General features: G+C 39.7%; 2 protein-coding genes and 2 long non-coding RNA genes across 6 annotated transcripts; 1 reads left to right on the top strand and 3 right to left on the bottom strand.

Annotated features, from left to right (window-relative positions):
• The first annotated feature begins 257 nt into the window (after positions 1-257).
• Positions 258-16,421, top strand: ptprna (protein tyrosine phosphatase receptor type Na). 2 transcript variants are annotated; one of them, XM_026294726.1, is made up of 24 exons: positions 258-625; positions 3,785-3,835; positions 6,925-7,035; positions 7,669-7,786; positions 7,902-8,049; positions 8,246-8,441; positions 8,661-8,813; positions 9,015-9,140; positions 9,269-9,303; positions 9,383-9,651; positions 9,802-9,888; positions 10,005-10,084; positions 10,196-10,260; positions 12,063-12,272; positions 12,450-12,716; positions 12,832-12,979; positions 13,096-13,169; positions 13,288-13,365; positions 13,609-13,728; positions 14,418-14,584; positions 15,478-15,531; positions 15,710-15,774; positions 16,097-16,170; positions 16,299-16,421. In XM_026294726.1, exons 1-24 carry the CDS (start codon positions 550-552, stop codon positions 16,368-16,370), a joined length of 2,844 nt encoding a protein of 947 aa, XP_026150511.1. In that variant the 5' UTR covers positions 258-549; the 3' UTR covers positions 16,371-16,421. The 2 variants fall into 2 exon arrangements, with proteins under 2 accessions (XP_026150511.1, XP_026150512.1); XM_026294727.1 differs by lacking the exons at positions 258-625; positions 3,785-3,835 and adding an exon at positions 3,855-4,207.
• LOC113123021 (uncharacterized) lies at positions 5,693-9,492 on the bottom strand. The gene is made up of 5 exons (XR_003294921.1): positions 9,359-9,492; positions 8,255-8,435; positions 7,924-8,070; positions 6,922-6,992; positions 5,693-5,917 (listed from the first exon to the last, which is right to left on the bottom strand). It is a non-coding gene; the product is annotated as an uncharacterized LOC113123021 (long non-coding RNA).
• On the bottom strand, positions 11,550-12,892 carry LOC113123020 (uncharacterized). Its single transcript, XR_003294920.1, has 3 exons — positions 12,764-12,892; positions 12,426-12,658; positions 11,550-12,230 (listed from the first exon to the last, which is right to left on the bottom strand). It is a non-coding gene; the product is annotated as an uncharacterized LOC113123020 (long non-coding RNA).
• dnajb2 (DnaJ heat shock protein family (Hsp40) member B2) lies at positions 16,354-26,370 on the bottom strand. 2 transcript variants are annotated; one of them, XR_003294919.1, is made up of 12 exons: positions 26,039-26,370; positions 24,571-24,666; positions 23,959-24,068; positions 23,694-23,747; positions 23,447-23,563; positions 23,049-23,123; positions 22,400-22,532; positions 21,904-21,974; positions 21,352-21,651; positions 18,339-18,411; positions 18,066-18,171; positions 16,354-16,371 (listed from the first exon to the last, which is right to left on the bottom strand). XR_003294919.1 is itself a non-coding variant. In XM_026294728.1 (11 exons), exons 2-10 carry the CDS (start codon positions 24,633-24,635, stop codon positions 18,383-18,385), a joined length of 954 nt encoding a protein of 317 aa, XP_026150513.1. In that variant the 5' UTR covers positions 24,636-24,666; positions 26,039-26,370; the 3' UTR covers positions 17,777-18,171; positions 18,339-18,382. The 2 variants fall into 2 exon arrangements, 1 of the variants encoding a protein (XP_026150513.1); XM_026294728.1 differs by lacking the exon at positions 16,354-16,371 and having other exon boundaries at positions 17,777-18,171.
• Positions 26,371-27,044: the final 674 nt, after the last annotated feature.

Genomic DNA, 27,044 nt, shown 5'->3' with positions numbered 1-27,044 from the left:
TTTCTCAGGGTCCGGGCCAGGCTGAGGGACAAATATCTACTATGACAGTAAGAGTTTGATGTGGGGGCAGGAACAGAAGTCTTATTTTTCCAAGTTTTGAACGCACCTTAATGGTTACTGATGGCATGGCGTTTGTGAATGAGCAGGAAATGAAAACTCATCTCCCTGTGTTTTTTTTTTTTTTGGGGAGATGACGTAGCTGCAGGTTGTTTTCGTCTACCTCACAGAGCTCCCCCTGTTTTCCTCAGACGCTATTTCCGCGGATGTGCTGTCGTGAGTCCACACTCATGTTCACAGCCTGTCCCTCCTCCTCTCCCCCATCCCCACGCCCCGCCTTTTCACTCTGAGCAAATTCTCCAGCCTTTTATTTTTCTTTTTTTTTTTTTATTCGTTCCATGGGGTTTTTTTGAGGGGGGTTGAGTGTGAGCTGTCGACACTGGCTGCAGCTCGTTGAAACATTATGGGGATTTAAAGAAGGCGGATAAAAAAAAAGGGACCACAGCAAAGGGAACTCCGCATCTTCTCACTGCATCTCCTCCACTGCTGATCATGCAACACCTTAATCCATGGCGAGCTCTGCTCCTCCTGACCGTGCTGTGCCAACCTGGGCTCTCAGACAAATACGGTAAGGTGATGATGATAACTGATGATGGCACGGTCCTATGCAGAAATGACTATTATTTCCCCCCCCACCAGTATTCCCACAGGTTACTGGTGTGTCTAAAGAGCTAATGACTTTATGGTGATCTCATCCTGCTATCTGCGACTTTGTCCCCTGTGACACACCGCTGTTATGATCCTGTCTGTATTATTCCACTCTACATTTAGGGAGAACTCTATTTATGCTCTAGAGGACTGTGCTTATGTTGTGTTATCCTTCCAAAATGAACTGTGCTGTCATATCATCTCATTTACCACCATACAGTGTGTTGATCTAATGAGATTAAACAGGCGGGGGGGGGGTGCAGGATGCAAAGGGTGATAGGGAAGAGAAAAACTGATGTTAGTGAGGGAAAAAAAAGATAATTTTTAGGGAATTAGAACCCATATCATGTCTCCCTGCAACTCCAGCAACCAAAGTCCATTTGTTGGAGATAAATGTAATAATGCCTAGGCCTGCATGTGTAGACTATATGCAAAAACTTGACAACAGAATTGTATTTTCTATATAACATAAGACACAAACAGTAATGTCTTTCTAAACGATACTAAACACTTAAGCCTGATTTCATATGACTGATTTTAAACAGAGGCAGGCTGTAGGTTGCAACTAGAGAAACGAAAGAAAACACACAGACCTTAAGTCAAACTGGTGATTAATGTGTTTGCTGGTGCCTTAACAGTGAAAATGCTTTACTGTCAGTAGAAATGTCAGCGACATCAACAGAAGCTAAGATGTTAATATTATTACCAATGGCAGCAGCTGCAGTTTCAGCAATGATTGTTTCATATTTATTATAGCTATAAAAGGATTGACTTGATGACTGATGCACTGAACTGGTGTAATGTGTTACTAATGCAGGTTTAAAACCAGTTCATTGTGACATGCCTATATATTAAAAAAAAATCAATAAAAAAATAAAAATGAAAAAGCCTGTGTATGACGTGTGCAGGTGAAGATATGTGAGCGAATGAATTAAATGTGTAATTCAGACTGAGAAAAGCCAGATGTTTTTCTCTCCGTCAGGTTTTCTCTGATCTGAGCAAGTGAACATGATTTTGTTTTAACAGATAGTTTGCTACCCCTATCATTTCCCCTCTCCCCTTATATACTGTAAATCCAGTAGATTCATTTGAAATATGTATTTTATATTTTTTCTTCCTTCAGTTCTATCTTTTACATGATATCACCCAAATGGGATTTAATACATTTCATAATTGAAAAACAGCATAAAAAGAATTCCTCATTCTGATGGGAAAAAAAACAGAAGAACTAAAAAGATATAGTAATGAAACAGTGAACAATGCACAGTATAATGGTAAGGCTTTCTGCAGGCACTAAGATTTCAGCACCATGGAGAGAAACCAGTAACCACTGTTGCTTCCTTTTGTCTATTCATCCATTTACGCCTCTTTGCTTTGCATCTGTCTATCACACAGGCATCCATCCATCTGTTCATCTGATTAGCATCTATCCATATGTCTGACTGTCCATCCTCACACATATACACGGTGTGACATTCATGTCAGGTCTCTGCAGCCAGTCATTTCCCTAAGAGACAGATGTCCTGTTGCTTTGACAAATACGATGTAATAGGTTAGATTTCCCCTTGATTTTCCTGCCCATATGTGTACTAGTTGAAACCTTTCTATTATTTTACAATTTATTTATTTTAATAATGATAAAACTTTTAAATTCTTAAAAGTTGTTGTTGTTCATCCCTGTCCAAATTAAGTCTTTTTCAAACAGGCAACACACCTGCTTGTGAACTGAAACTGAAATAAATAAAGTGGATTTCTGATTTTCTTCCTCCATGTTGTTTGTGGGCCCAGCACTGCCAGATGCATATTCCTTGTCAGTCAGACGATGTTCAACGACCAGGACTGCTATCCATGCACAGTGTCTTGTGAACACTGTGGTGATGTGTGCATCAGTCTGGCTGCAAGCCCCAAGTGTACTTAAATTACTGAGATACTTCTTAGCTAAGTCAATATTAGGTTAACTCAACCTTCCACCGACTGGCAAGTCCAGGAGTCTGGGATGGGGCGTATTGTGATACCCTCAATGCCATCCAGATAGTAAATGTTTGTGAAGTGTGTGTGTGTCTGTGTGAAAGAATAATTTCCGAATAATTTGACATTAATTAGAATCAAATATGACCTTGTTGTTCATTGAAACATATATATGTTGCCAGATTTCAGAGTTAAAGGTTTTGCACCGTGTGTGTGTGTGTGTGTGTGTGTGTATTGTTTTCATTAAAGAAGAGGTGTGTAACTGAAAATATTTGACTTTGTTTAAAGATAGAGAAAATAGTTCTCAATATTAGCTCTCTATCCATGTTTGTATTTAGGTAAACATTCATGCCACAGATTCATCTCTAGTTTCCTGCCTCACTGGGATTCAGTCTGGGCTAAATCTGTCATACTCTGTTCATTTTTCCTCCCACACCCACTCAGATTTCATACGATTTATGTGCTTTTTTTTTTCTGTTTCATGCACACTGAGACAAAAAGCGCTTTTCCTCAATAAGAATAGAAATAAACATGAGCTGTAGCAGCCATAGAGTTTTGTACACACATTTTCTGCTTGTGTTATTTTCCTATCTGTCACCAACCACCTGCTCCTTCCCACGTTGCCATACCTGCAAAGGTCTTATCCACCAGCCTAAAAGAAGAGTTAATGGAAAACTCTCAGGAAAGAATGAAAATGCCGAGAAATAATAAAAAATACCAGTGACAACATTATTCGTGTCCTCAGTTGAGTCAGAAATCAGCAGAGTGCTGTAGCTGGTATGTAACAGTATGAAGCCTACCACTTGGGGTGAGTGGGCTTTTAAAAAGCCTCATAAATAAGTGCATTGGAGGTGGGCTTTGACAATGGCAAAATTTAAATATAAAAGGCAGAGGGGAGAAGGTTATGGATGAATGGTCTTTAGGTGGTGTGGGTTATTTGTGCAGTACAGTACTTTCAATTATAATGACTAAGCCACTGTTAAGCTCACTTTGCTGTCTTCTCATTTCATCCCTATTCATGTTAAAATGAAAGTACTTATTGTCATGGAAATTACTGCAAAACATTTTACTCTTTGTTACTGCTAGAAATCACTTTGTGTTTCTATTTCAGGTTGCCTCTTTGAGAGAAAACTGTGCGCAAGGGATCAGTTCTGTTCAGATGGTGAATACAGCACACACATACACACACACACACACACACACAATCAAAAATCTCTTTTTTTGGACATAAACATTAAACTTTTAAGTAAGACTACTTTTTGAACCTTTCTGTACCTTTGCTGCAGTTTAAATTATTAACCCTGTAGCTGGACACACAAACACACACACACCTACACACACAGTATGCGACCGGGAGCATGTTGACACAGACATTGCATATAAAAATATACAAACACCACTGAAGGATTTTTTTTTTTTCCCCCTTTTGGCCCTATTTGTCTATTGCTCTCCGTCATCTGCCCCTCTCCCTTTCCTCATCTTTATCTAAGCCCCTCCCCAGCTCCACTGTCTCCATGGCAACACTGACATCATGGTGAGGTCGACACCCCCACAGTTGTTGTGCTAATACAGTGATGAGTCACTGACACACACTTACGCACTTCTCTGTGGACATTGCACTTACGCACACACACAGCCATACGCACACAGAATACAAAGTGGATCAGTGTGGTTGTAGTTTTATGATTTAGATTTCTAGATTTATGCACATCCGTGTGATGGAGAACATAAAACAAGAGAAAAATGTTTGCTGTAACAACTACTCAAAGATTTTTAGTTGGATTGGTTATAATCAGCCTGTCTCTACGATTTTTACGATGCAATATAAGCTGTAAGTGGCCTAACACAAGATAAACTGACCTAATATTTTTGCACCTTGGAGGAAAATATGAAAGTTGAGCACCACTGTCTCTATAGACACATGCAGGTCTTAACAGTGATTAGCAGCTTATGAAGAGTACACAGCTGCTTGCTGAGTTAGGATAAAGAGGTCGAGGAGGTGTCTGACTTCATAAGTCAACAAGGAGCAGTAAACAGTAACAGTAAAATCTGAGTCCTCATTAACACAACCCTCCAAATTATTTGTGCCTTCTGTTTGGGTTCAGTATAAAGTCCCTTTGAACCTGTGAAGATAATTGCTAAATTACCTATAAACAAATCTAAGAATAGCTGAAAATGTTTCCTGTTTTTGTTCCCGTTACAGCTTATGTGGCCTTGCTGCACAGTAAATATATATTTGTTTTGTTTATTGCTCTGCTTTTTGTGTATTTCTGTGTTGTTGTTTTTTTAGTTTTTTTCTTTAAGCCGGTAGTTTTTAGCCTGTCCCATGCAGACAATGGTGTTTTTTTTTTTTAGGTTTTTCTAGGATTTTAGTTCAGATATTAACATAAATGACCAGAGGCTTGTCCTCTGTTTTCAGACGTCCCAAAAACTATTAGAATTAGTTTTGTTGTTTGTGTGCGAGAGACTTTGCTGATGTGCCATTCCAGCCAGGACAGGCTCATGTCGTTGTAGCAGCCATATCCCCTGCAAGCTGTATTGTACATTATCACCTTTGCACAAGTGTAGCACCCGAAACTTGTCATGCTCTTGCTCCTTGAGGTGCTGACTTGGTAAATATTTGTTGTCAAAGTAATTCACCCTGATTCAATTTGGATCGAAGACACATTTGAAAATAAAAAAGAAATCTGGGGTGTGGAGGTAGAACGAAGTGAGCTGAGCAGACTTCTGCATCCAATTGCTCATTTTTTCTACTTGACTCTAGAAACTTCAGGTTACACTGACATTTACAATCATAGCTCAGTCAGATCTCTGACCAGGATGTCAGTACTCAAGCGCTGATATGTCGGCATCAGGTGCTCACAATAAAGAAGACTCAGTGAAAGAAAATGCATCTGTTCTTACGCTGCAATGACTTTGATTTTTTTTTTTTACCTTTCTTCCTTTATGTGAAGAAGTTGCATCCTGTTTGTGATTTCAATTCCATTTTTTCAGGCTCTCTTTTGTGAGTCAGAGTGTAGTTCTAAATCCATGGAGTACTCTTTTAATGTCAAGAAATGAAATTGCAGTAGAACAGTTCTTCAAGAAAATTTCAACATAGAAATGGAATCAAGTAGATCTGAAAAATAAGGGCCCAAGAAACAAACTAACTCAAACTAGTCACTGTAAAGTTTACCTGTAGTGGTTCCATGACATAACTGTGAACACGCAGCTTTGGTTCTGGTATGTGTAGAACATAAATGACCTGCACATAGACACTGATGCTTATTAGGCTAATTAGACATTTTTCTTTTCATCATTGAATATTTTTTTCCGTTACACAAAAAATGGCATCTACAGAAATAACGCATACTTTAGAAATAATCTCAGTGCAATCAAGCCATGGTACTGGCTATTCATCTTTTATTCCCGTCATCTCTCTGCCAGCAGTTGCTTTACCAACAGGGGCTGTTTGTACATTACCACTGCAATACACTGCCAGGGTACAATATCCTGTGTTGTAATCACATCATCAACATTAACTATTTGTAATTTAAATAGGGAATTAACAATCACTGGGATGGAAAAATTAAAAGAAATGCCTTATGTTAAATGGAAGAAGATGCACAAGTTTGTATATGTATCTCTCCATATCTCTTGTCAGTGTTCTGTACTTCTTGTCCACAACACTAACACAAGGTTACCTCACTGACTTGTTGCTTACCCAAACAACCAGAAAGAGGTACAGTAACTTATTCCCAAAAGAAATAAAGTAAGAATACTTATCATTCACTGTTTTGAATAGCAAAATATAAAGTGCACTGTTAAATGTGTGGCTATAAAAGCACATTAATCCTCTCTAATCTGTTCAGTATGACAAGTCCTCATCTCGCTATGGCAGGTTAGGTTGTGAGAGATTTATCTGGTGGTGGAGTGAAAAACTGTGGTGACTCATCGGTGCACCAGAAAATTCATCTGCTTTATCTTTATTCTTTTCACATGGCAGGCTAGAAATACATCCATCTTCTCTCACTGAGATTTGAACATAAATCCTGTGATTTGGGATTTTCGCAATATTCCTGTATTGAATTTAGAAATTTCAGATTCTTATCTGCAATTGTGCCCCTTATTGTCTATACACTGTGCTGGATCTTGGGCCAGGAATCTCAGAAGAGAAAAGGATTCAAAAGATTACCTGTGCAAAATGCAGATTAAAAATGTTTGTTTTTTTATGTCTGTGTGTGTGTGTGTATGTATGTGTGATTATACCAGATGGGCTGTTTGGTCAGTGTCGTAGCTCTAAGCAGGACCAGGTCCAGTACCAGGTGTCAGTTCCAGTTCTGAAGAGAATGCAGGAAGTACTCAAACAGCTCATGCAACAAGGTAAACTAAAACATGCCAATCATCAGTAACATCATCATCCCCATTAACATTTTCTTTGCAAACAGTTACAAGTTACAGCAAATCTCCATTTGCTTTTAAGTAGCTGTGATAAAAAACAGAAAGGCAAAGGTTTAGACGCTGAAGTTATGTGTAGTTTGAGTCTCGTTATGCCATTTTAACAATTACCTTTGACTTTAATGTGGCATTAGTGTGTGTCAGTCTTATTACGAAAGTCATTACAAAATACTGTAGGTGTTACCATGTTCACCATCTAAATTTATTGTGCTAACACATTTGCTAATTAGCACTATGCACCAAGTGCAGCCAGTGGTAATAGAAATGACATTAATTTTGTTGGTAGCTGGTACGGTATAATCATAGTGAAATTTATTTGGTCATGTAATTAGTGACCATTTAAATTCTTAAATCAATGGATGTTGTTTGAATGTAGACAGAAATTCATTAATAATAAAGTACTTCCCTGTAACTCCCATTAGAAATATTGTAAATTTCAGACTCTCTCTCTCTCCTCTGTGGCTTTTTTAATTGCTGAATGTATATGTGTGTGTGTGTGTGTGTGTGTGTGTGTGTGTGTGTGTGTGTGTGTGTGTGTGTGTGTTTATATGTGTGCAGGGCTTTCATGGCAAGATGATATCACCCAATATATTTTATCAAAGGAGCTGAAGAGAGTGCCCCAAGTCAGCCACCCCTCTAAACCCAACTCTTCTTCCTCCTCTTCTTATCTGTCTCAGTAAGTATTCTCCAGCTATCACCTTTTACTTAGGGACTTATCCCTTTACCCTTCCTTTCTTCCATCCTTGCCAAATCCATCCTAAACGTGTCTCTGTTTCTTTCCTGGGTACTAGGTCTAAACAGCACATCCCTCACCATCACAGTTCTAAGTCGGGGTCCACATCTCCTGGTGGCAACTATGTGGACTATATGATTGTTGAGCCTCCTCAGTCCCAACTGCACATGCAGACAGCATCCATGGACCCATACACATACCACCAGGTATACAAACACACGTCAGAACTGTTGAAAACCAGGTTTGTGTCATTTGATAACTGCCTTAGTGTCAGGTGTGGCCACAACAGACAAACATTCACACATTATAGTCTAGCTCCTAAAACAATCAAATCTCACGGTACTATGTCACAGTATAGCAATTTAATGGCAGGTAACAGTGTAATGTCACTTCCAAACACAGCACAGGTACCAAGATGAAGTAGAGAGATCTCTCCTAGGGGCAGGAGGAGGCTATGCCCGCCCCTCTTCACGGTTGCAGGCCAATCAGAGAGAGCGAGACCGTGACAGGCAGCTGCTTCAGGAAGCCTTGTCTGTCTACCTGGCATCTGCACAGCCCACATATCGCCACAGAGGGGCCGCTTCCATGGCTCCTGCAGGTAAAGTGATTTTTCAAAATGGAAAAGAAAAAGAAGAAAGAAAAATGCTAATCAGAAAAGATAATAGCATTAAAATTGTGAAATATTTGCCAGCACAAATGAAAACACACATTGTGTCTGGTCAAAAACATGCTGCTTTGGATATTTATTTGTAAGCTATTTCTGAAATTGTTTGAAACGATGTAACTTTACCATTATCAAGTATTATGCTATGAACAGGTTTGCCGTACTATGATGACTTGGAACTGGAGATACCAGTGGACTATGTGGAAGACTACACCCTAGGGGAGAGACTTGGTACTTCTGGCAGACAACAAATGCTGCAGAACAAAAAGGTTACTCAGGACGTCAACACTCTCTCTGGAAACAACGGTGAGAAAATGCAGCTAAAACTTACTTTAATTTAACTTATAATAATGTCTGCAGAGGATTATTATGCAGCACAAGTATGTCAGTATGGTCAATTTGCAACACTAAGGGCACACTTAAAAAGTAAGCTCATATCCAGTACATGCAGAAATGTTCTAAATTGGACAATGCAATAATGAAGCTGATGGTGGTATTCTGTTCTAGGTGGCTTGCTCCAGAAGATGTCAGGAGTCCTGCAGAGATATGGAGTTGACCCCAGAGAACTCACTCAAGAGCAGCTTTACAAACTGGCCCTCATACTGCAGCTGCTCCAAGCCCAAGATAAAACAGGTACAGGTCTCTATGTTTTATTTTAATAAATGAACAAAATGGGAGAAATGAGAAAAATATGTTATATTTAATAAAATTGTTTGTTTATTTCCCCTAAATCTGTGGGGGTTTTTTTTATCTTAACACAGATCCAATTAACAAAGACCTCATCACCCTCAAGGAGGTATGTCAGCATTCACTGATTACTAAACCTAATCATAAATTTTTTTCACACTCACAAGTCTTGTATCATTATCCTGTAGATTCAGCTGTTAAAAACAGAGACTGAGTCCAATAAGCCACAGAAGCCTGGTCCTGTTTCTGGACCCCCTGATGGCCCTCCTGTCTCCTCCTCCTCCGCCTCAGTCTCAACTACACCCTCAGCCAAGAGCGCCAGCCTTCCCCACTCTGCCTCCCAACCTCCACGGGCCGCTCCTGCCGAAGCTGAACAAGGCTCGAAAGAGCAGCGACCACCACTGGTTGAGAGTACGGGAGCCAAGGAGGAGTATGGATATATTGTCACTAACCAGAGGTCAGCATTGATCAGATGACACTTTCTGTTAAAGCTCTGATGAAGTGGCAATAGATGAAATGACTACATGCCAGATTAAATAAACAGCAACAAGTAGGACCTTATTAAGCATCGTGTTTTAAGGAGGATAATGATATTCTTCATTTATAGTCCTTTGAGTCTGTATGATGGAGTGAAGCTGTTGGAAATACTGGCTGATAAGATACATCTGACAACCAGCAGCTTCATCAACATCAGGTATCGCCACCAGTGAATTTTACTATTTTACTCTAAACACAAATAGTATTTTTTACAATTCTGAGGCATAAATGTGGGTCACGTGTGTGTGTGCGTGTGCGTGTGTGTGTTTGCAGTGTGGTGGGTCCTGCTCTGACATTCCGTATCCGCCAGAATGAACACAACATGACGGCTGCACAGGTGGCTGCTAAAGCCGGTGAGGTTCAAAAAAGCAAACACCGCACACCGACACATGTAGTGGAGTGCAATAGTTTTTAATTCTCACTTCCAATGATAACATTTTTATTCTTTGTCTTTACCTGAATAGATTCTGAAAAGAACTTTCTGGAGTCAGAGACAGGCTTGAAGATCGTCCAGACTGGTGTTGGAGAGGTACTTGCTACATTTCTACGCACGGACACACTTGCACAGCCTCTGAGGAAAATCTCAATTTCTAACCTCTTATCAGTAATATATGGAGCAGTTGTCAAGGCAACAGAGATGTAATCACTCTGTATTTTCACTTTAATCATTCATTCATGGGCTCTAGTTTGGCAGATTTTCCGACTTGCTAGTGTCTAATGAGAATCTGATCATAGTCACCACATATCGGTAATTACTTTGTGTGGAATCACTTTTTACACACATGCAATTCTAAGTAAGAGGTTATTCAAATGTACATTAAATGAGGAGTAATATGAAATGAATCTCCAAAAATGTATGTATTTAAAAAATGTGATACATTCTGGGAGTCAAGCTACAGTTTTTTTAATCTCATTATCAGAAGATGTGTCTGCTTTTCCAAATGCGATCAATCGAAAGTATGTTTGAAGAGTTGGGCTCAGTTGTTTATAACAAAAATGACATTATGAACACTGCACAGTAACGATACGACACAGACAACACACCTGTCTCACCCATGAAGCTGGTTATCCACCCACTACTATACTTTGCACTGTAATGTTGGGTTCTGGCGTCAATGTCCACGTGTGAATGCGTGCCACCTGGGGGGCAAGTGGCCACAACATATCAGCAAGGCGACGCCTTGTAACAGCAAGTATTTCGCTTGTTGCCATGGCATCGCATCTCCTCTCCCCCCACCTTTACTGTGGCTCCCAGAGCCCTGGTGCTATGGCAACAGTCACAGGTGTCATTAACCTCATTGTTCCCTCGTATTCACACAAGCCTGACTCCAGGCCTCTGACTCATCGCCTGCATCTCATATTCTGTATGTAATGGATGAACAAAATGAACCAAAAGCCCATGTAGAATGGATATTAAAGCGATAATATTGTAATTGTCCTGCCAATACATTATTTGTGCATGTGTGTGCTGTGCTAATGTGATGAAATAGCTGGGAGAGGAATACATAAATTCAACATCAACGTTTCTGATTCCTGATTTCTAGTTCTTGTTCCCAGTTTATTTAGGAAATTATGTTCCTGAGATTGTCTTCTATTTTAAGTGATACATTAAAAAAAAAAACAGAACCAATTTCTTCAGCTGTTTAACATTCCAAATACAGTACATGTTGTATTTTGGAAAAACTAAAACAGACTTTTATAAACAAGGGTCCCTGCTCTTCTTTCCCTTCATTATATGATAGATCAAAATCCATTGCAGCAGTAGCTTTTGATTCGCTCTCCAAGTTCTTTGAGTCCAAGGTTGTTGAACTTTTAAAATGAATTTACTCTTTCAAGGGTGGTGTTGGTGAAGCTGTGGTTTTTCTATGCAGTGGTGATTCAGTCTCTATGAATGTGCAAGTGCAAAGATCGTGGTTTAAAATGTTGGTTTCATTCTGATCATTTGGGCAGCATAGAGCCATTTTGAAAGAAAAAGAAGGAGATGAAGAAGAGGTGGATTGTTGATTGTCGATTTATGACATATCATGTGCGGTGGTTCATTGATCTCCACACGGCCTCGGCTGTCTTTTTAATGGGTTCCTGAAGCATAGCACCTTGACCTTTTAGATCTCTGCCTTTAAAACTCAACTTCAGCTGCTCATTGACGACAGCTTGTTGTTAAATTGAAATGAGTGACCTTTGAATTTCAGTGGTGAGGGTGGATTCCCTGGGGTGACTTAGCTCGAGCTGACAGCTCTCAAAGGGCAAGATAGTGCTCTAATAAGATAATAATCTGTTTTCTTGGTATCTGTTCTGACTAATATATACCACGTCTTATTATTGTCTCCCCAGAGGACAGATGCACGGGGTCTCCCTCAGGTAGCCAGGGTTTCACAGGGGTCCAATGGAACAGTCATCACCCTTGTTTCCATGGCAGTCGTAGGAGGTGTGCTGGTATTGGCCATGGCTGTAGCTTGTTTCAAGCACTATGCCCAGCAAGTGGCCAATGGAAAGCTTGGCCTGGGACCAGAGGGAGGAGCAGAAACACACTTTGATTACCAGGTAAGGCAACAGAAAGAGAAAAAGATGGAAAGTGTATCAGTTGTGATTGTTTGATCCATTTATTAATTAAAAAAAAAAATACAACTGATGGCAACAACACCTTAAAGTCCAACATTGCTCTATATGTTTAGCACTAATTTTGATATTTACTACCTGTCCCCCTTTCTTTCTGTTCAGGAGTTATGTCGGCAGCACATGGCGTCCAAATCCTCACTGTGTCGCCAGGACTGCATGGTCGGGGTGAGCGGTACCATGGCGGGGTCAGCCATAGGCACTGGCGCTGGCGGTCGAAGGGGCACAGACACGTCCCGTGTCAGCAGTGTTTCCTCCCAGTTCAGTGATGGTCCCCAGCACAGTCCATCCTCCACCCACAGCTCCACCCCGTCCTGGAGTGAAGAGCCAGCACAGTCCAATATGGATATCTCTACTGGGCACATGATACTGGTGAGAGAAGAGACAATCCACAAAGAGTGGAGAGAAGATGTATTCACTGGTGGAGCAAGGGATTCTCCTGCTGTTGAGCAAATATTAATGTGTCATGTGCTGTCTCTCCCCTCAGGCATATATGGAGGATCACCTGCGTAACAAGGATCGCCTTCAGAAGGAGTGGGAGGCTTTATGCTCCTATCAGGCTGAACCCAGTTCTGTTGCTGTGGCTCAAACCCCAAGCAACATGGACAAAAACAGACATGCTGAATCCCTGCCCTGTTAGTTAATCGATGTGATCAATGTGTCAGGCTTCTTGATCTATTATCATGATTTTAAACATCAACCATCCTTAAGTCTTGTTTTTTAGTTATTTTACGACTATTTTCTTTTCCAGATGATCACTCTCGGGTGAAGTTGAAGACTGAAGCAAACCCCAATAAACAAGATTACATTAACGCCAGCATCATTGTAATTACTCTCAAAACAATCTAAATAATGTACAACATAGGATGAGATTTTAATTAAGATTTTTTTTAAATAAACATTATATTTAATGCACATGTTTTTTTTTTTTTCTAACCAACAGTTTGATCATGATCCTCGCCAACCAGCTTATATTGCCACACAGGGACCTCTGCCCCACACTGTCACTGATTTCTGGCAGGTAAGAGCAGTCGACCCTCCCATCCTCCAAGCCTTGTTTTCTCTCTCGATCTTTGTCCCAGTTTATTGAATTTGCATTCTGTGCAGTAATAAGCAAAAAATAATAAAACAACCATTGAGTCCATGTGCAGGAAATCTGCCTTGTTACTTCCCCATACCACAGATTGACTTTAATGTGACAAATGAATGTTTGTGTGTGTGTGTGTGTGTACTCATGCATGCACTTGCTCTATCCAACACGCAGATGGTGTGGGAGAACGGCTGCACAGTGATCGTGATGATGACAGCCCTGGTGGAGGATGGAGAGAAGCAGTGTGAACGATACTGGCCTGATGAAGGTTCATCACTCTACCACATCTATGAGGTTAATTTCCTTTTGTAATTCATAACATTTACTGGACTTTCACAAACTCTGAGTGCAATGCTTCCCTGTTGTACTTTTTCAAAGTACTTACACAGAATATGCAGAATTTCAATAGTAGCCACCCAGCTGTCAAGTCCAGTGTGTGCGTATCTCTTTATGTGTATTTCTTTCTGCAAATTCTTCTGCGAAGAGGCAAACTAGGCCCATATGATCACTTTCTACCTTCTGCTACTATGAGCAGTGTGATTACCTGAACCTGCACTCAGGGTCCACAAAGTCTGCTCTGCAAAACACTGTGCACTTGCATCAAAGATGAGAACCCTTCAGATCAAAACAATGAATACAAAAAAGTTCCCTCACCCTGTGATGGTCTGTCTCCCCCTAGTGCCAAACTAAGGCTACTGTTTCCTGTTGTTCATAATCACAACACTTTTCTCACATTGAAAGTGTCAGGTTTTTGAAATGTATTGTAACAATGAAAGCAAGTAAAAAGAAATCTGTTATGTATGTGTGCGCACTAACTTGGAGACAATGACTTTTATTTTGTATCTGTAATCTATAAAAACTCAGTGGACGGACTGCATCGCCTTGACAGTCAAATCACATTTTTCCCCTTCTGCCCTGTATCTTTTCTGTCTGCCACCGCTCCCCCCTCTTTCCTTCTCTATTTGTTTTATTTTGTTTATCAGGTGAACCTGGTGTCAGAGCACATCTGGTGTAAGGACTTCCTGGTGCGTAGTTTCTACCTGAAGAACGTCCAGACACAGGAGACCAGAACCTTGACGCAGTTTCACCTGCTGAGCTGGCCGGCTGAAGGCATCCCCACTTCCACACGACCGCTGCTGGACTTCCGCAGGTAAAAGACCACACAATTAAACATATAGTACACACATACATATTGATTATACAGTACCTCTATCAGGGGCCACAAGAGTCAATAATTTTCAGTGACTAAAGCACAAACTGGAATAAAGATGCGGTCCGGATGCAGTGGGTGAAATGCCACAGTGACTCAGTGGTTACCTAACACAAGTGGGTTTGAATTCTCTGGCTCACTCTCGTCACATCCATCTCTTTTCTTTATTTCCCATGTCCCCTGTCATTTTGCACTGGGCATAATCCAATAAGACATCCATGCTATTCATTACATACCTTATCCATCATCTTTAGCTCTCTTTCTCTCTCTCCCTCTCTCCCAGTGTGCAGGTTGATAGGTTTGTATTTTAACATCTCCCAGTGTCATTTTTGTGGTTTGCAGCTAGTACTCTGGCTCCAGTTGCATAGTCACAAAAATGAGCATTGGCAGGTGTGACACGCTACTGCAAGAGGGACAGTGAATCTGTGGCTACCTCTCCAGCTATTCTTTCCTGTTTTCCCATCTCAGCATCCTCTGCATTCTCACACGGTTTGTCTTTGCTGTCCTGACTCTTTCCCTTATTCCAACAAACAATATTATTGTTTTCATCTATCATTCATCTATTTTCATCTCATTTCATCTCATTGCTTTTAATCAAGCCTGAACCCACAACTAACTGAAGCTGCATAAGAGACCTTTAATCCTGTGCTGTATGCTTTCACTAGCCCCCAGATTACTGATTAGATGCTCCTTTTTTTTTTGTATGTTCATTAAATGTGTGAACAAGGTCAGTTTGCGATTGCAAAGTTTACAATAAACAGTTTATAACAACATCTTTTTTCTGTCCTTTGTTTTCCTTTCTTTCTCTGCTGTCCCTTGTCCCTGCTTTTCAGGAAGGTGAATAAATGCTACAGAGGTCGATCCTGCCCAATCATTGTTCACTGCAGGTAAAAAAAAAAAAAAAAAATAGCGCAAAGAATAGAAAGATTCTGATGGGTCACAGGTGTGTGTGAAATACTGTGATTTGTAGAAAGATGCCATATGAAAGTTCTGTTTGTCTGTTTGGAGAGTGGGTTAAGGTGAAACACAATGGAAGGTCATTATTTGTGTCTGTCACTCCCACAGTGATGGGACTGGCAGGGCTGGAACGTACATCCTCATTGACATGGTGTTGAACCGTATGGCCAAGGGTGAGTGATTCACCACGTACAGATGTACACATTCAGCAGCTGGACAGTTTGGGTTGAGGGCAGAAGAGTCAAAGTAATGTTACCTATTGTGGACAGCAGGGGGGTGTAGTTAAATGATTCTACTTGATGTGATATTTCAGTTATTGTTTCACACCTGGCATGCATTAATGTATGTATTATTCAGATTAGTAGGGAAATTTAGCTTGAAATGTTTTAAAGTGTCATGAAATAGGAGTTTTTTTGGTGCCTTTCTTAAAGTTCTTAATTTTATTTGTTTGTATTAAAACTGTAATAATACTACTATTCCTGTGGCTGTTATTAGGAGTGAAGGAGATCGATATCGCAGCCACACTGGAGCACATCAGAGACCAGAGACCTGGCCTGGTCCGCACCAAGGTACCAACAACTAGTGTGTGCTTGTGTGTGCATTATTTCCTGATATCTAGTGGGAGGGGCGTCCATCCTGATCCAGCTGTCTCTCTTTGTCCTATTTTCTCCCCTTTCTTCTGTTCCTGGCTAACTAGGACCAGTTCGAGTTTGCCCTGACTGCAGTAGCTGAGGAGGTGAATGCCATCTTGAAAGCCCTGCCACAGTAACCTGCACCGAATAAGGACACAGTGAGGACATGCACACATGAAAAAAAAAAAAAAAAACTCGCTCCAAAGGACACACTTGTGCGATCCAGTCATGTATGTCTGACCATGTGTAAATAAAAATTTGCTCTGCCACAGTTAGAGCAGTTACTGCTCTTGTTTTCAGCATGCAGTATTTTACCATCTACTCGTTCTCTGGGATTTTAAAACCTTTGGAAGTTAATTTTGTGAACACAGAACTGAATGGACCTGGCAGGATGTAAATATGAAAAACCATTATGAGACCAATTACAGAACACATGTGATCTTTGCTTTCTGAGATATCTACCTAATTAGGCAACAGTGAGGCCAGATGTGGACTCTAAGGACTAAAAAACATGCATATATCGTGCCCGTGTGAATCTAGACCAAATTCCCACATTATCTTTTGCCTGAGTAGAACAGCACTTTTATGACAGAATATTGAAGTATATCATTTCATACCTATCTTATCACCATCTGATTCCATCTTTGTTTTATCAACCCTTTTCCTGGACATGACATGATTACCTCAAATGATTCATCAATACCAAAGGTTGGTTTAACACCACAGCAGAGGGTTTGTTTGGCTGTTCTTTTGAATGTTACATTTTCTTGGACTCGTGTTAAAACAAAATTAACTTCTTCACAAAATTATTACATTTCTATGACATAAATTTTACTGATAGAAATTCCCCTTTCTGTCCATTTAACTCTCTGAATGTGGTGTTAAGTGTCCACCGGAATACTGTATGCCACTGTCTAGTGTGTGTTGAATCCCGGCAAGTTTTTATTTGTGAGGCTTTTGTCTTTGCCTTGACATCATGATTGTTTCCTTTGAGCAGTGGTCCCTTTTGTAACAGATGTACATCACCTCCTTTATTTCTGCCCTCCAAGTAACTCTGTTTGGGTTCTCTGGGTGTCTTTACTCAATGTACAACCTTGTGATTAATGTGTATAGAATTCACCCTGATGAGTGTGATTATTTCATGTAGCAGACAGATAGAAAATATCTATAAAAATGTATTTTTGACTTGACCTGAATAAATTTGTGATGTGATGCAGCAGAAAAGAAACAAAAGCGTCTTTATTGCTCAATTTGTATGACTGGTATTGTTTTGTTTGGAAAAACATTATGTCTTTTAGTGGCTGTGCTTTGCAGTATGTTTTATTGAAACATTTTATCTATTACTGTGAAAATAACATATTCAAGTCTTATCAATTAGTATAATATCTTACAAGTCACAAAACGCTCCTTGTGAAGCAGCCAAAACCAACTGCATTGTCATTTTTAGATATTTTTGTTAGCTCAAATTATTTTGTCATTTTTTTCCTAGTTGTTAAATATTAATCATTTAGTTTGTTGCCACAAAGATAATCTAACACAATTATTCAGAGCAGTCAGCAGGAAAGGCTTTATTTTCTCTCAGTTGTTTATTTCAGTAGACTTTTCTTTTTACCTTTTGCATCATTTTGCACTTGCATTCATAATAGTCCCACTGTGGTAGTTTCCTACCATGTATACAATAACATAATGCCTAAAAGTGCACCTGCTGTCCCACAACAAAATTAACATACAGTGGAACTGTTTAACGCAGAGATGATTAGAACGGTTTCCTTGGGTTTCAAAGTACAAAGTTTCCAGTCTTTTGCTCCGCAATGAGTAATGTACATACTCACAAACACATACACATACAAAACACATCTGTATTTTTCTGTCATTCAGCAGGTAGGAGCCATGGTGTGCAGAAAGAGACAAGTGCACCGTGGGGAAGTGACCTTTGACCTGTAAGAATAGATGTACAAGGAGATGTTACATTTTATCAGTAATGCAAACAGGCATCGCTTCTGAAAAAAAAAAAAAGATGGGACTCATCATCTGATCTCATCTACAGAGGGGTCAGGAGAACAAACAGACTTTCACTGTGCCTCAGATTCACACTGGGTCTTTACCTCTGGTCGGGGCAAGGGGCACAGAGCATCATGAGCCAATCAGGTTAGCTTGTGAAGGCCTCGAAGTCTGAGTCTGAAACAGGAAGCAGGAAGTGTGAGACAAATTCCAACTGAAGTCCCAATAATGTTTTACTAGATGTGAAGACCAGAGCACACATGGATCAGAGCTAATAAAAGGAGAGAGTTGTACAGGTAAGAAACTGGTAGCCCTGAAACAACACTCTGCCACCTATATCAATATTCTGTATGCTAAACATGTTTGGTTTTTAAAATTCATTGATATGTATTCAGTTCAAAATGGCTCATTGCTGACAGAGAACCAGCAGGAATCATTCATCATCATGTATGTGAGTGTGTGTGTGTGTGGATACAGAAATATATATATATATATATATATGTATGTATATACTTGTATGCACTAAATATATATTTACAGTTTGTAGTAATAATACTACTAGTAAGAGATGTAAAACATGAAATTAATGTATATGTGCAAATGCAAGAATGTTTCTGCCATATTCTGAAAACAAAAAAATCAAATATTCCAACTCCTGCTTGACTTATTTGGCTTTATTTGTTATTTCCCTTCAAACAGTCAGAAAATTAAAAAAAATACACATGGCAGTTCAGTTTAGTACAAATAATACAGGCAGATATATATGTATATATATTTTTAAGAGAAATCGACTGCCTCTCTCCCTCTCATTCACTCTCCACACAAAATAACAGTTTGGAGAGGGTACAGGATAGACAATTCAGAGTTCAAATTATTTGAAAATTATATGTTAAAACTGATAATAGTTTTTAACAGCTGTGCTTAAATTTTGCTTGTGAGGATAATTATCCTTTAAAGAGAAAGCAAAAACTTTTAACACTTTTCTTATATGGCACCAACAGAACTTTTTCAGCCTTATGCTCCAGATACAGCAACAATAACATCTGACAGTTATTAGTGTTCTACTGTGAATGTGTGTGGGGGTCGGTGTGTGTGTTGTACTGTAGCTTGATAATCAGACTGAAATGTCTTCTTTGTTTTCACCACCACATGTGGGTTTCACCCATCAGCACCAAAGTAACTCACTTCTGTCTCTGTTACACAAACACACATCCTCTTTGTCTACGTAACACACCTACACCTTGATCAGCGGACGAGCCCTATAGAAGCTCCAGCATCTCAGGAGCTCAGCCGTCTGTTTTTACATTTCTAGGACTGCACACAGACAAATACATGTCTGTATCTAAAACTGTTGACTATTTTGAGAAAGATCTCAAGCTCTATTGCAAAGATGGGGACATACATACCAATATTTGTTTCAGTGGGACACTAGATCCAGTAACATCACTGAAACCAAAGATCATTTTGGTTAAGATGGGGATTTTATTTTGGTAGATTTAACTATTAATGCATTCTTATTTCAGGTGAACGCCTGGAGGGAATCAGTGCAGGTAAAGGATGATACACCAGACATCTCAGCTGGACAAGGTAGGAATTGAATATTTGTTTTCTCAAGGGCACTTAAGGAAAATGTATCTCTTCTATCCTGCCATTTCAAAACAGTCCAAGAAAAATCAGACTGGATTTTTTTTTATTTATGAAGATACCGTTTACTTTCATACAACCACAACACTTCCATTTCTGTAATTGTGTGATTACTCTTACACAATTCTTTGTCCAAACACCTGACAAAACTCTCGCTTTGCTATTTTTGAATATTTTTTCTTAAATTCCAAAATCTAAATCTAATATACCACAAAAATCCTGAATGCATCTTTTTGACTGAAATACATTTGCTCTGCTAAAAATAATGTATTTTTCTGAGCATGCTTTTGCATTCCAAATGTGCAAAGGCACATGCGAAATATGAATTATTTTAATCACTGTAATGTTTACAGTCAGGCACAATGCTGAACACATTCTACATCATATGTCTTCCATCTTCATATATTGCTGTTCCTAAACAACACTCTGACCAAAAATAATCATATTTTTGTAAAAGTGCAAGTTATGATGTAATGATACATGTAATTCTGCAACAGTATAAAATCTGGGCTGCCTGTTTTAACGGGGGAGGCTGCACATACTGTATTTACAAAGTATTGGCAAAGCGTGTGAGTCAATGTTTTAGCTTAACTACTTTCTGCTTTGCGTATCCTAGAGATCAGCTGAGCTGTAAACAGGAATCTTTTTTGATTTTGATCTATTATTTCAGACTGGACTGGGTGTCACAGTTCTGATATGTTTGCAATGAAGGCGAGGTTCCTTTGAGAGTCTGAATGAGAAAATTCTACGACAGGGTCTCAAACACTGAGACACACACACACAGAAAACCATGCATGTATGTGCACAGATACGCGCACACACAAACACTTATAGGCAGGAAACACACTGGTCTACTTGGCCACATCTCTGTATTATATGCATGCATAAAACAAATGGCTACTGGCAGATTACTTAGAAATTTAACTTGGACATCAACACAGAAAACCAGCAGAAAATGATAAACTGTCAAAGTTAACACTGTGGTGGTGGTAAGCCTGAAAGCCTGGTGAATACTTGAGGCATTTCCTCAAATTAGAAGTCTGGCAATCACATTGCATGAGAGTCTGGCTATAGGCAAAACACTGAGGTCAGTGTAGAGGATAAGGCATCCCAAATACACACACACACACATACTGCATTAGCACACAGTACACCCGCACTTCTTTTTCTTTTTAACACTGCTATCACTATTTTTTATAGCAGGTCTGATTTCTTCCTCCCTGCTCTGGTTGAGCAGTGTAGTGTTGACACTTGTGGGTGACTCAGGCGAGAAGCCTGGTTCCCTTGTTCCCGTTCTCTCCTTTTCCCACCTGTCTCCAAGCCCTGAACTAAATTTAAGCTGCCCCTCTTCATCTTTCTCTTTTGTAACAACCTTTACATTACCAGCCGCATTTAAATTTTTGGCCTTAGCAACCCCTCCTCCTCTATGGGCACCAGTTTTGTCACTCATCGCTCTACCCACACCCCCAGCACCTGATATGAAGTCGGTAGCAGCTGCTCTCTGCTGTGCTTCCATTTCTGACAGGCTGCAAGCCAAAGCCATCTGCAGGTCTTCATCTTCTTCATCATCCTCACTGCCTCTCACGATCCCTCCATAGTTGTAGAAAGGGGCGGAGCTAAATGACCGCTGTGTGGCGGCAGAATACGGGCTGAGGTGGGGTCTGTCGGACTCAGCGGGTGATCTGTTTTGGATTTGTGGCTTTTGAGGGGAGGGATGGGACTGGCCTTCTCGCCGGCTCAGCTCCAGAGCAAGGGCCATTTCATCTTCCACACCTGGGAACAACACACACACTATTTCTGTTACTGTGCTCTTTGAAGTGGTACCAGTTTATACAAATATCTTAGATTGTATCAAAAAAAACAGCGGACTGTTTGACTTATTTCTTCTGCACTACAACTATTTGAAGCCACTGAATTTCAGTTTACAAAACTAGGTTGAAGAAAGTAAAAGATAGCTAATATCACTCAAGACTTAAGTTTATCTGTCTTCAGATTTCTCAATCACACCATTCAGTGCAATCTTACCATTAATTATGATGCTCTTTAACACCCCATCCTCCTCAATCTCTATTCTTTCCTGGCCATTCTCCTTTATCCTGTAAGGAAGACAAATATGTAGACAAATGATAAATCTTTTTTTTTTTTTCTGGATACGTTTCATTATGTCTGAAACTTTCACTTATTAAACCTAAATGCATGATCAAAACAAGAGAGAAAATGAAATAGATCACCACACTGTTAAGACAATTTTCTGGATTAAGGTTTTGATTAAAGATTAAAAACTAGAAATATAAGAGTATTTTCCAAATCTGTCACTATATATTATTATTATTATTTATATATTTGTTTCAACTGAGCTGGAGCGAGGGTTGTCATATCACAATCATTGTAAAACATTTAGAAAGTAGAACTAGAGAACAATGGTTCAGCATTGCTCCACCTCTCTGCTGTAAAACTACTATCTAACTATCTAACTAAATATCCCAGGATGGGAGACATTTTTGAGAGAGGCATCACATACTTCTTGGTGGTGGTGCGTTTTCCATTTATGATGCGAGTGGAGGTAGAAACAGATTTGAAGTTGCCCATCCCTCCACCGATGCTGTCCATCCCATTCAGACCACCCAAGGAAGAGGAGAAGGAGGTAAACTCAACTGGAGAAGGACAGGTCAGCAGGAAAGGAAAGTAGAAGAGAGATTTTACTGTATGGATACAGTGCCCATGTCTGGGCAAAGATAATACTACTATTAAAGTCAAAGCAGAAAGTATGAATTTAAGTAAACAGAAGCTATCCCTTGGTTATGTGACAATTGTCACCTGATAATTTAGCATGAAGCATAAGTATCATTAATACAAGATGGAGTTTAATATACAGCCAACACTGACTTAGAAACTACTGTGAGACTGTTGTCTGGAAGTATGTTTAAGATGTTTATCTGCAAATAGTATTCTCTTTGATACAGTGCACGTAGTTTCTAGCAGCTCTATATTATTAAAACAAAAATGAAGTTTAGATGTAGTAGCTGTGTCAAAACACATTTCCCTCCTATGTGACGTAAAATTGCAGTAACTCCAAAACTGTGTCAGATTTAGGTATGGTATCTAATTAGACAGCTAGAAGATCATGTTTTCTGCATGCCGCATTTTTCATTTAGTATGTTACTGTTTACCTCCCGCTGAAGGGAAAGAGAAGAACCGACTGGGGCCCAGGCGGGAGGACGAGCCTCCGAACGATGAGAAGTCATCTGAATAAGAGGAATAGGAATCATTAGTCAAATCCTTTCCAACTGATAAGATAAGATGAAATGTTACAGCATTTTTTACAGTATTATTATTGCATCACAAGTCACTGATTAGAAAAATGCTGATTCACAAAGTAAGGTAAACAGACTCCCAAAATCTTTTAATGCTTGTCCATATCTGACCTATTGAGAATAAAAAAATATCCTAATTTACTATAACTCACTAAAAAAGTTTAGACTGCTGTAGGTTATTCATTTTCTGTCAGCAGATAACAGAATTATGACACAGGCCCTGTGGTTTGTACTATATGTTGTTTAGGACTTACCAAAGAAACTAGAGAAGGGATCCTGACCTCCAAAAAACTCCCTGAATACTTCATCTGGACTGCGGAATGTGAAGGTAAATCCTGGGAAATCTGATGAGAAGTCTGAGCTGGATGAACCTGGGAAATGAAGACGTCAGGGTCAGGTTAATGAAGAACGAACAGGAGCATGAATGGAGGAAGAATGATACAATTACTCTAATCAATGCAGCAATTATCTCAGCAGTTTATGCAGCACATTTTTATTCACCTGTGTGTCGCATTCTGTCATTTCCATATCTGTCATATTCACCGCGTCTGCTCCCTGTAGAAGAAGCACACAATTAAATGATAAAATCAAAATCCAGTATATTAGAAATTCATTTAATGACCACCACGCAGAGACATCATCATACATGATACATATTTATGACTCATTTTATCAATGCAGATTACCTGTAACAACCACTATACAAACCCCAGGTGTCACATGTATGCTCTGGACAGTACATAAACAGTACGTAAACATAACTCACTGTCAGACAGGACTTCATAGGCCTCGGCAAGTTCTTTGAACTTCCTCTCTGCTTCTTCTTTGTTGTCTGGATTTTTGTCAGGATGCCATTTCAAGGCCAGTTTTCTGTACCTGTGCACACAACACAAGCAGAGAGACATAGCTACAAACACTGAATCATACATACAAGTAAACAAAAATATAGGAATATATATATATATATATATATTATAATAATATGGCTGCTTCAAGAAAACCTTAGAAATCACCCCAGTCCATTTGTCTTTTTAGAAATCTGTGTTTTTATATTAGTTGTTCTCAATGTATAATGAGGCAAAGTATTATTTGGCATTTGCTTATTTATGCTAATACTTGCACATGTTTTGAAATGAGAATGTTTTTGTATGAAATCAAATTAAAGTGTCTTCTAACATTTAGAAAATCCACACACATAAAACCAATAGGCTGCCAATTCTGATATAGCCTCAAATAGCCTTTTTTCAGGGTTTAATTAACCTGGCCATTTTAAGTAAGATGTTTCATTTTCAGAAATAATATTTTCTACTCAAGCAAATCAGTTTTTGTTGTTTCTAATTGTATTTTCTAACACTTCAGAGATCCTCAAGATACTCACGCCTTCTTGATGTCGTCCTGAGAGGCTGTTTTGGGTACCCCCAAGATGCTATAGTAATCCACCATTTCGCCTCCTGTTACTCCTCACTACCACCCTCTGAAAGGAACATGCAGCAGAGTTTTCTATTTGAGTTAATGCATATATCCAGTTCTGACTGGACACACACAGATTCTGCATTGATTCATCCAATAACAAAGAATCTGAAAAATCTTGTTATCTATGGTTTTCCCCCAAATCCACTAAAGGAAAAGACATTATTTATTAAATTTGGAGACAAGTGGTCACATGCAGGAAGGGCTGTGTTTGGAATGGCTAAAACAACCAATGTGTAATGTAAACACGGTTGTTGATCATTCTGTACACTAAAGTCCTGATGAATAGAGCTTGTAGGCATGTGATTTTCTTTTTCGGTATTAAAAGTATCTATGAACCCATGGATCACCCTCACAACAGTTTTAACTATTATTTCCTATTTAGGTTAGATGCTGTCTGCAGGCAAAACTGTATCATGTTAGTTAGAACTGATCCTCTCAGTTTCGCAGCATACACACCTGAGCAGAGAGCGAATCCGTGTCTATGTGACAATGCTTGTCTTTTTCAATTCCTTTTTTTTTTTTTTTGTTTTTCTAAAAATGACATTCTGCCTTAAAATATGTGAGAAGCACTGTTCTGTTTGTTCATTACTTGGTACTGACAAGAGTGTCTTGTTCAAGCTGGATTCCTTCAGTTATAAATCATTAGGAAGACTGAGTCACACAAACAATGAGTAATGAATTGTTGCCTGTCATATTGATTTAGACTAGAATCAGTACTTTTATTTCTTAGGTTAATACCTGTGGTCGTGGCTTTAAAACTATTTTGTCAGTACAACTGATCAAATATTTTGTTTATATTATGTTTCCCAATTAATTTGACACGTTTGTTTTCTACATAGAGTTAATCAAAAAGATTAAGTGACTGCTCTGAATCACTACTGAAATCAGTTGACTGTGGGGTTAACACAACAAAAGGTTCATTTACTTTTCCTCCTCATCCATAGATGGAATCACTCACATAGGCCTATTAAGGCTAAGATGAGTCAGCACGCTGATCCCCATGTCATCATTAGTTAGGAGGCCTGAAGGGGGTTTCCAAACTGAGGTAAAACACCTAAACTTAACTTTCTGTGTCCCCTCGGGAGCGGCCATGCGCGCACTGAAGTATTATTACTATGTTATTTCTAGCGTTATGGCATGTGACAACTGCTGCTGACACGACAGTAGGGCTACACAAACTACACACACTGGCCAGATGCACTCGGAGGCACAGGTGCTGTCTATATCCAAGTGCCATTAACACAGTGTACTGCTCACATTATTTGGTATTCGGGTGAGACTGTATGTCCAATTATGGAAAAAGTTGGACGCCCGTCACAAACAGATGTAACGATCTATCGGCCGTGTTGTGTCGCGGTTAGCTCCGCACCTACCGTTCGCGTTGTCGGCCTGAACAATGAGCAGTTTAAGCCGCGTCAATCCGCCGGTTTGGAGCGACAATGAAGAGTTATGTTAGCGGTGCGTCTGGAATGCGCTCCCGCCCCTCGCGTCTCTTCGTGACAGCCACACACCCTCCTGCGTCGGTCCGTCTCTCCGCCGTGCAGAAACAAATATTCTCTCACAGCTCAGTCCCACCGCACAGAAGCGTCGTACCTGCTCTGTTCTACGGATCCCACCAGGGTGGTGATGGTGGTGGTGGGGGGGGCAAACGTCCCGTTTGGGCAGTGTGTGCTGGGGCTAAGCCGCACGCACTACGTCACCGTATCAGCTGAGAGAGAAAATAGAGCGTCTAGAACATGCCAGTGTTTGGACGCGTCGCCAGCCCCGCCCCGCAGCCCGCCTGTTGCTCTCAGATAATGTGCGTCAACCCGCAAAAACCGCATCTTCTGCTGCCAGGCATGGATGTATAGGCTGGCGGTCGTTAGACACAAATACAGCGACGTTATGTCCCAGTATATTCACTTAACCGTGGTGGAAAAACACCATCTACGGAGTACTCTGCTTAAATACACATATGAGATACTATGTTTTCAGGAGGAAATGCAGGCCACAATTCACTCAAATTTGAGATTTGCCATTAAAAAAAACACATGAACTGTATTTGCAGATGAAAATGCCCGTGTAGAACTACAACAAACCAAATGCTCCATGGAAATAATCTCCAAGAAAACTATTATTTTTATTATTTTAGTTTTTGGTACATATTGTTGGTAATTCAAGTTTTTAATGCGGGATTTTCACTTAGGCTATTTATTCTCAGGTGAAGGCTTTGAATACTTCAGGTCAAACCACCCTGCAGTTCGTAAAATATGTTCCCCACAAAGCAGCAATAAGGATCAAATACTGTAAAATTCTGACAAGGGCCTTCTGCGGCATCCTCAGTACTTGTGGTACTTTAAGCACTTTTATTTATGCAAGATTTTTACTTGTAATGGAGTA

The sequence above is a fragment of the Mastacembelus armatus genome, chromosome 21, assembly GCF_900324485.2.
Source record: "Mastacembelus armatus chromosome 21, fMasArm1.2, whole genome shotgun sequence".
Classification (NCBI taxonomy): domain Eukaryota; kingdom Metazoa; phylum Chordata; class Actinopteri; order Synbranchiformes; family Mastacembelidae; genus Mastacembelus; species Mastacembelus armatus.
The sequence above is the reverse complement of the archived record's forward strand: the minus strand, read 5'-3'. Positions and strand labels throughout refer to the sequence as shown.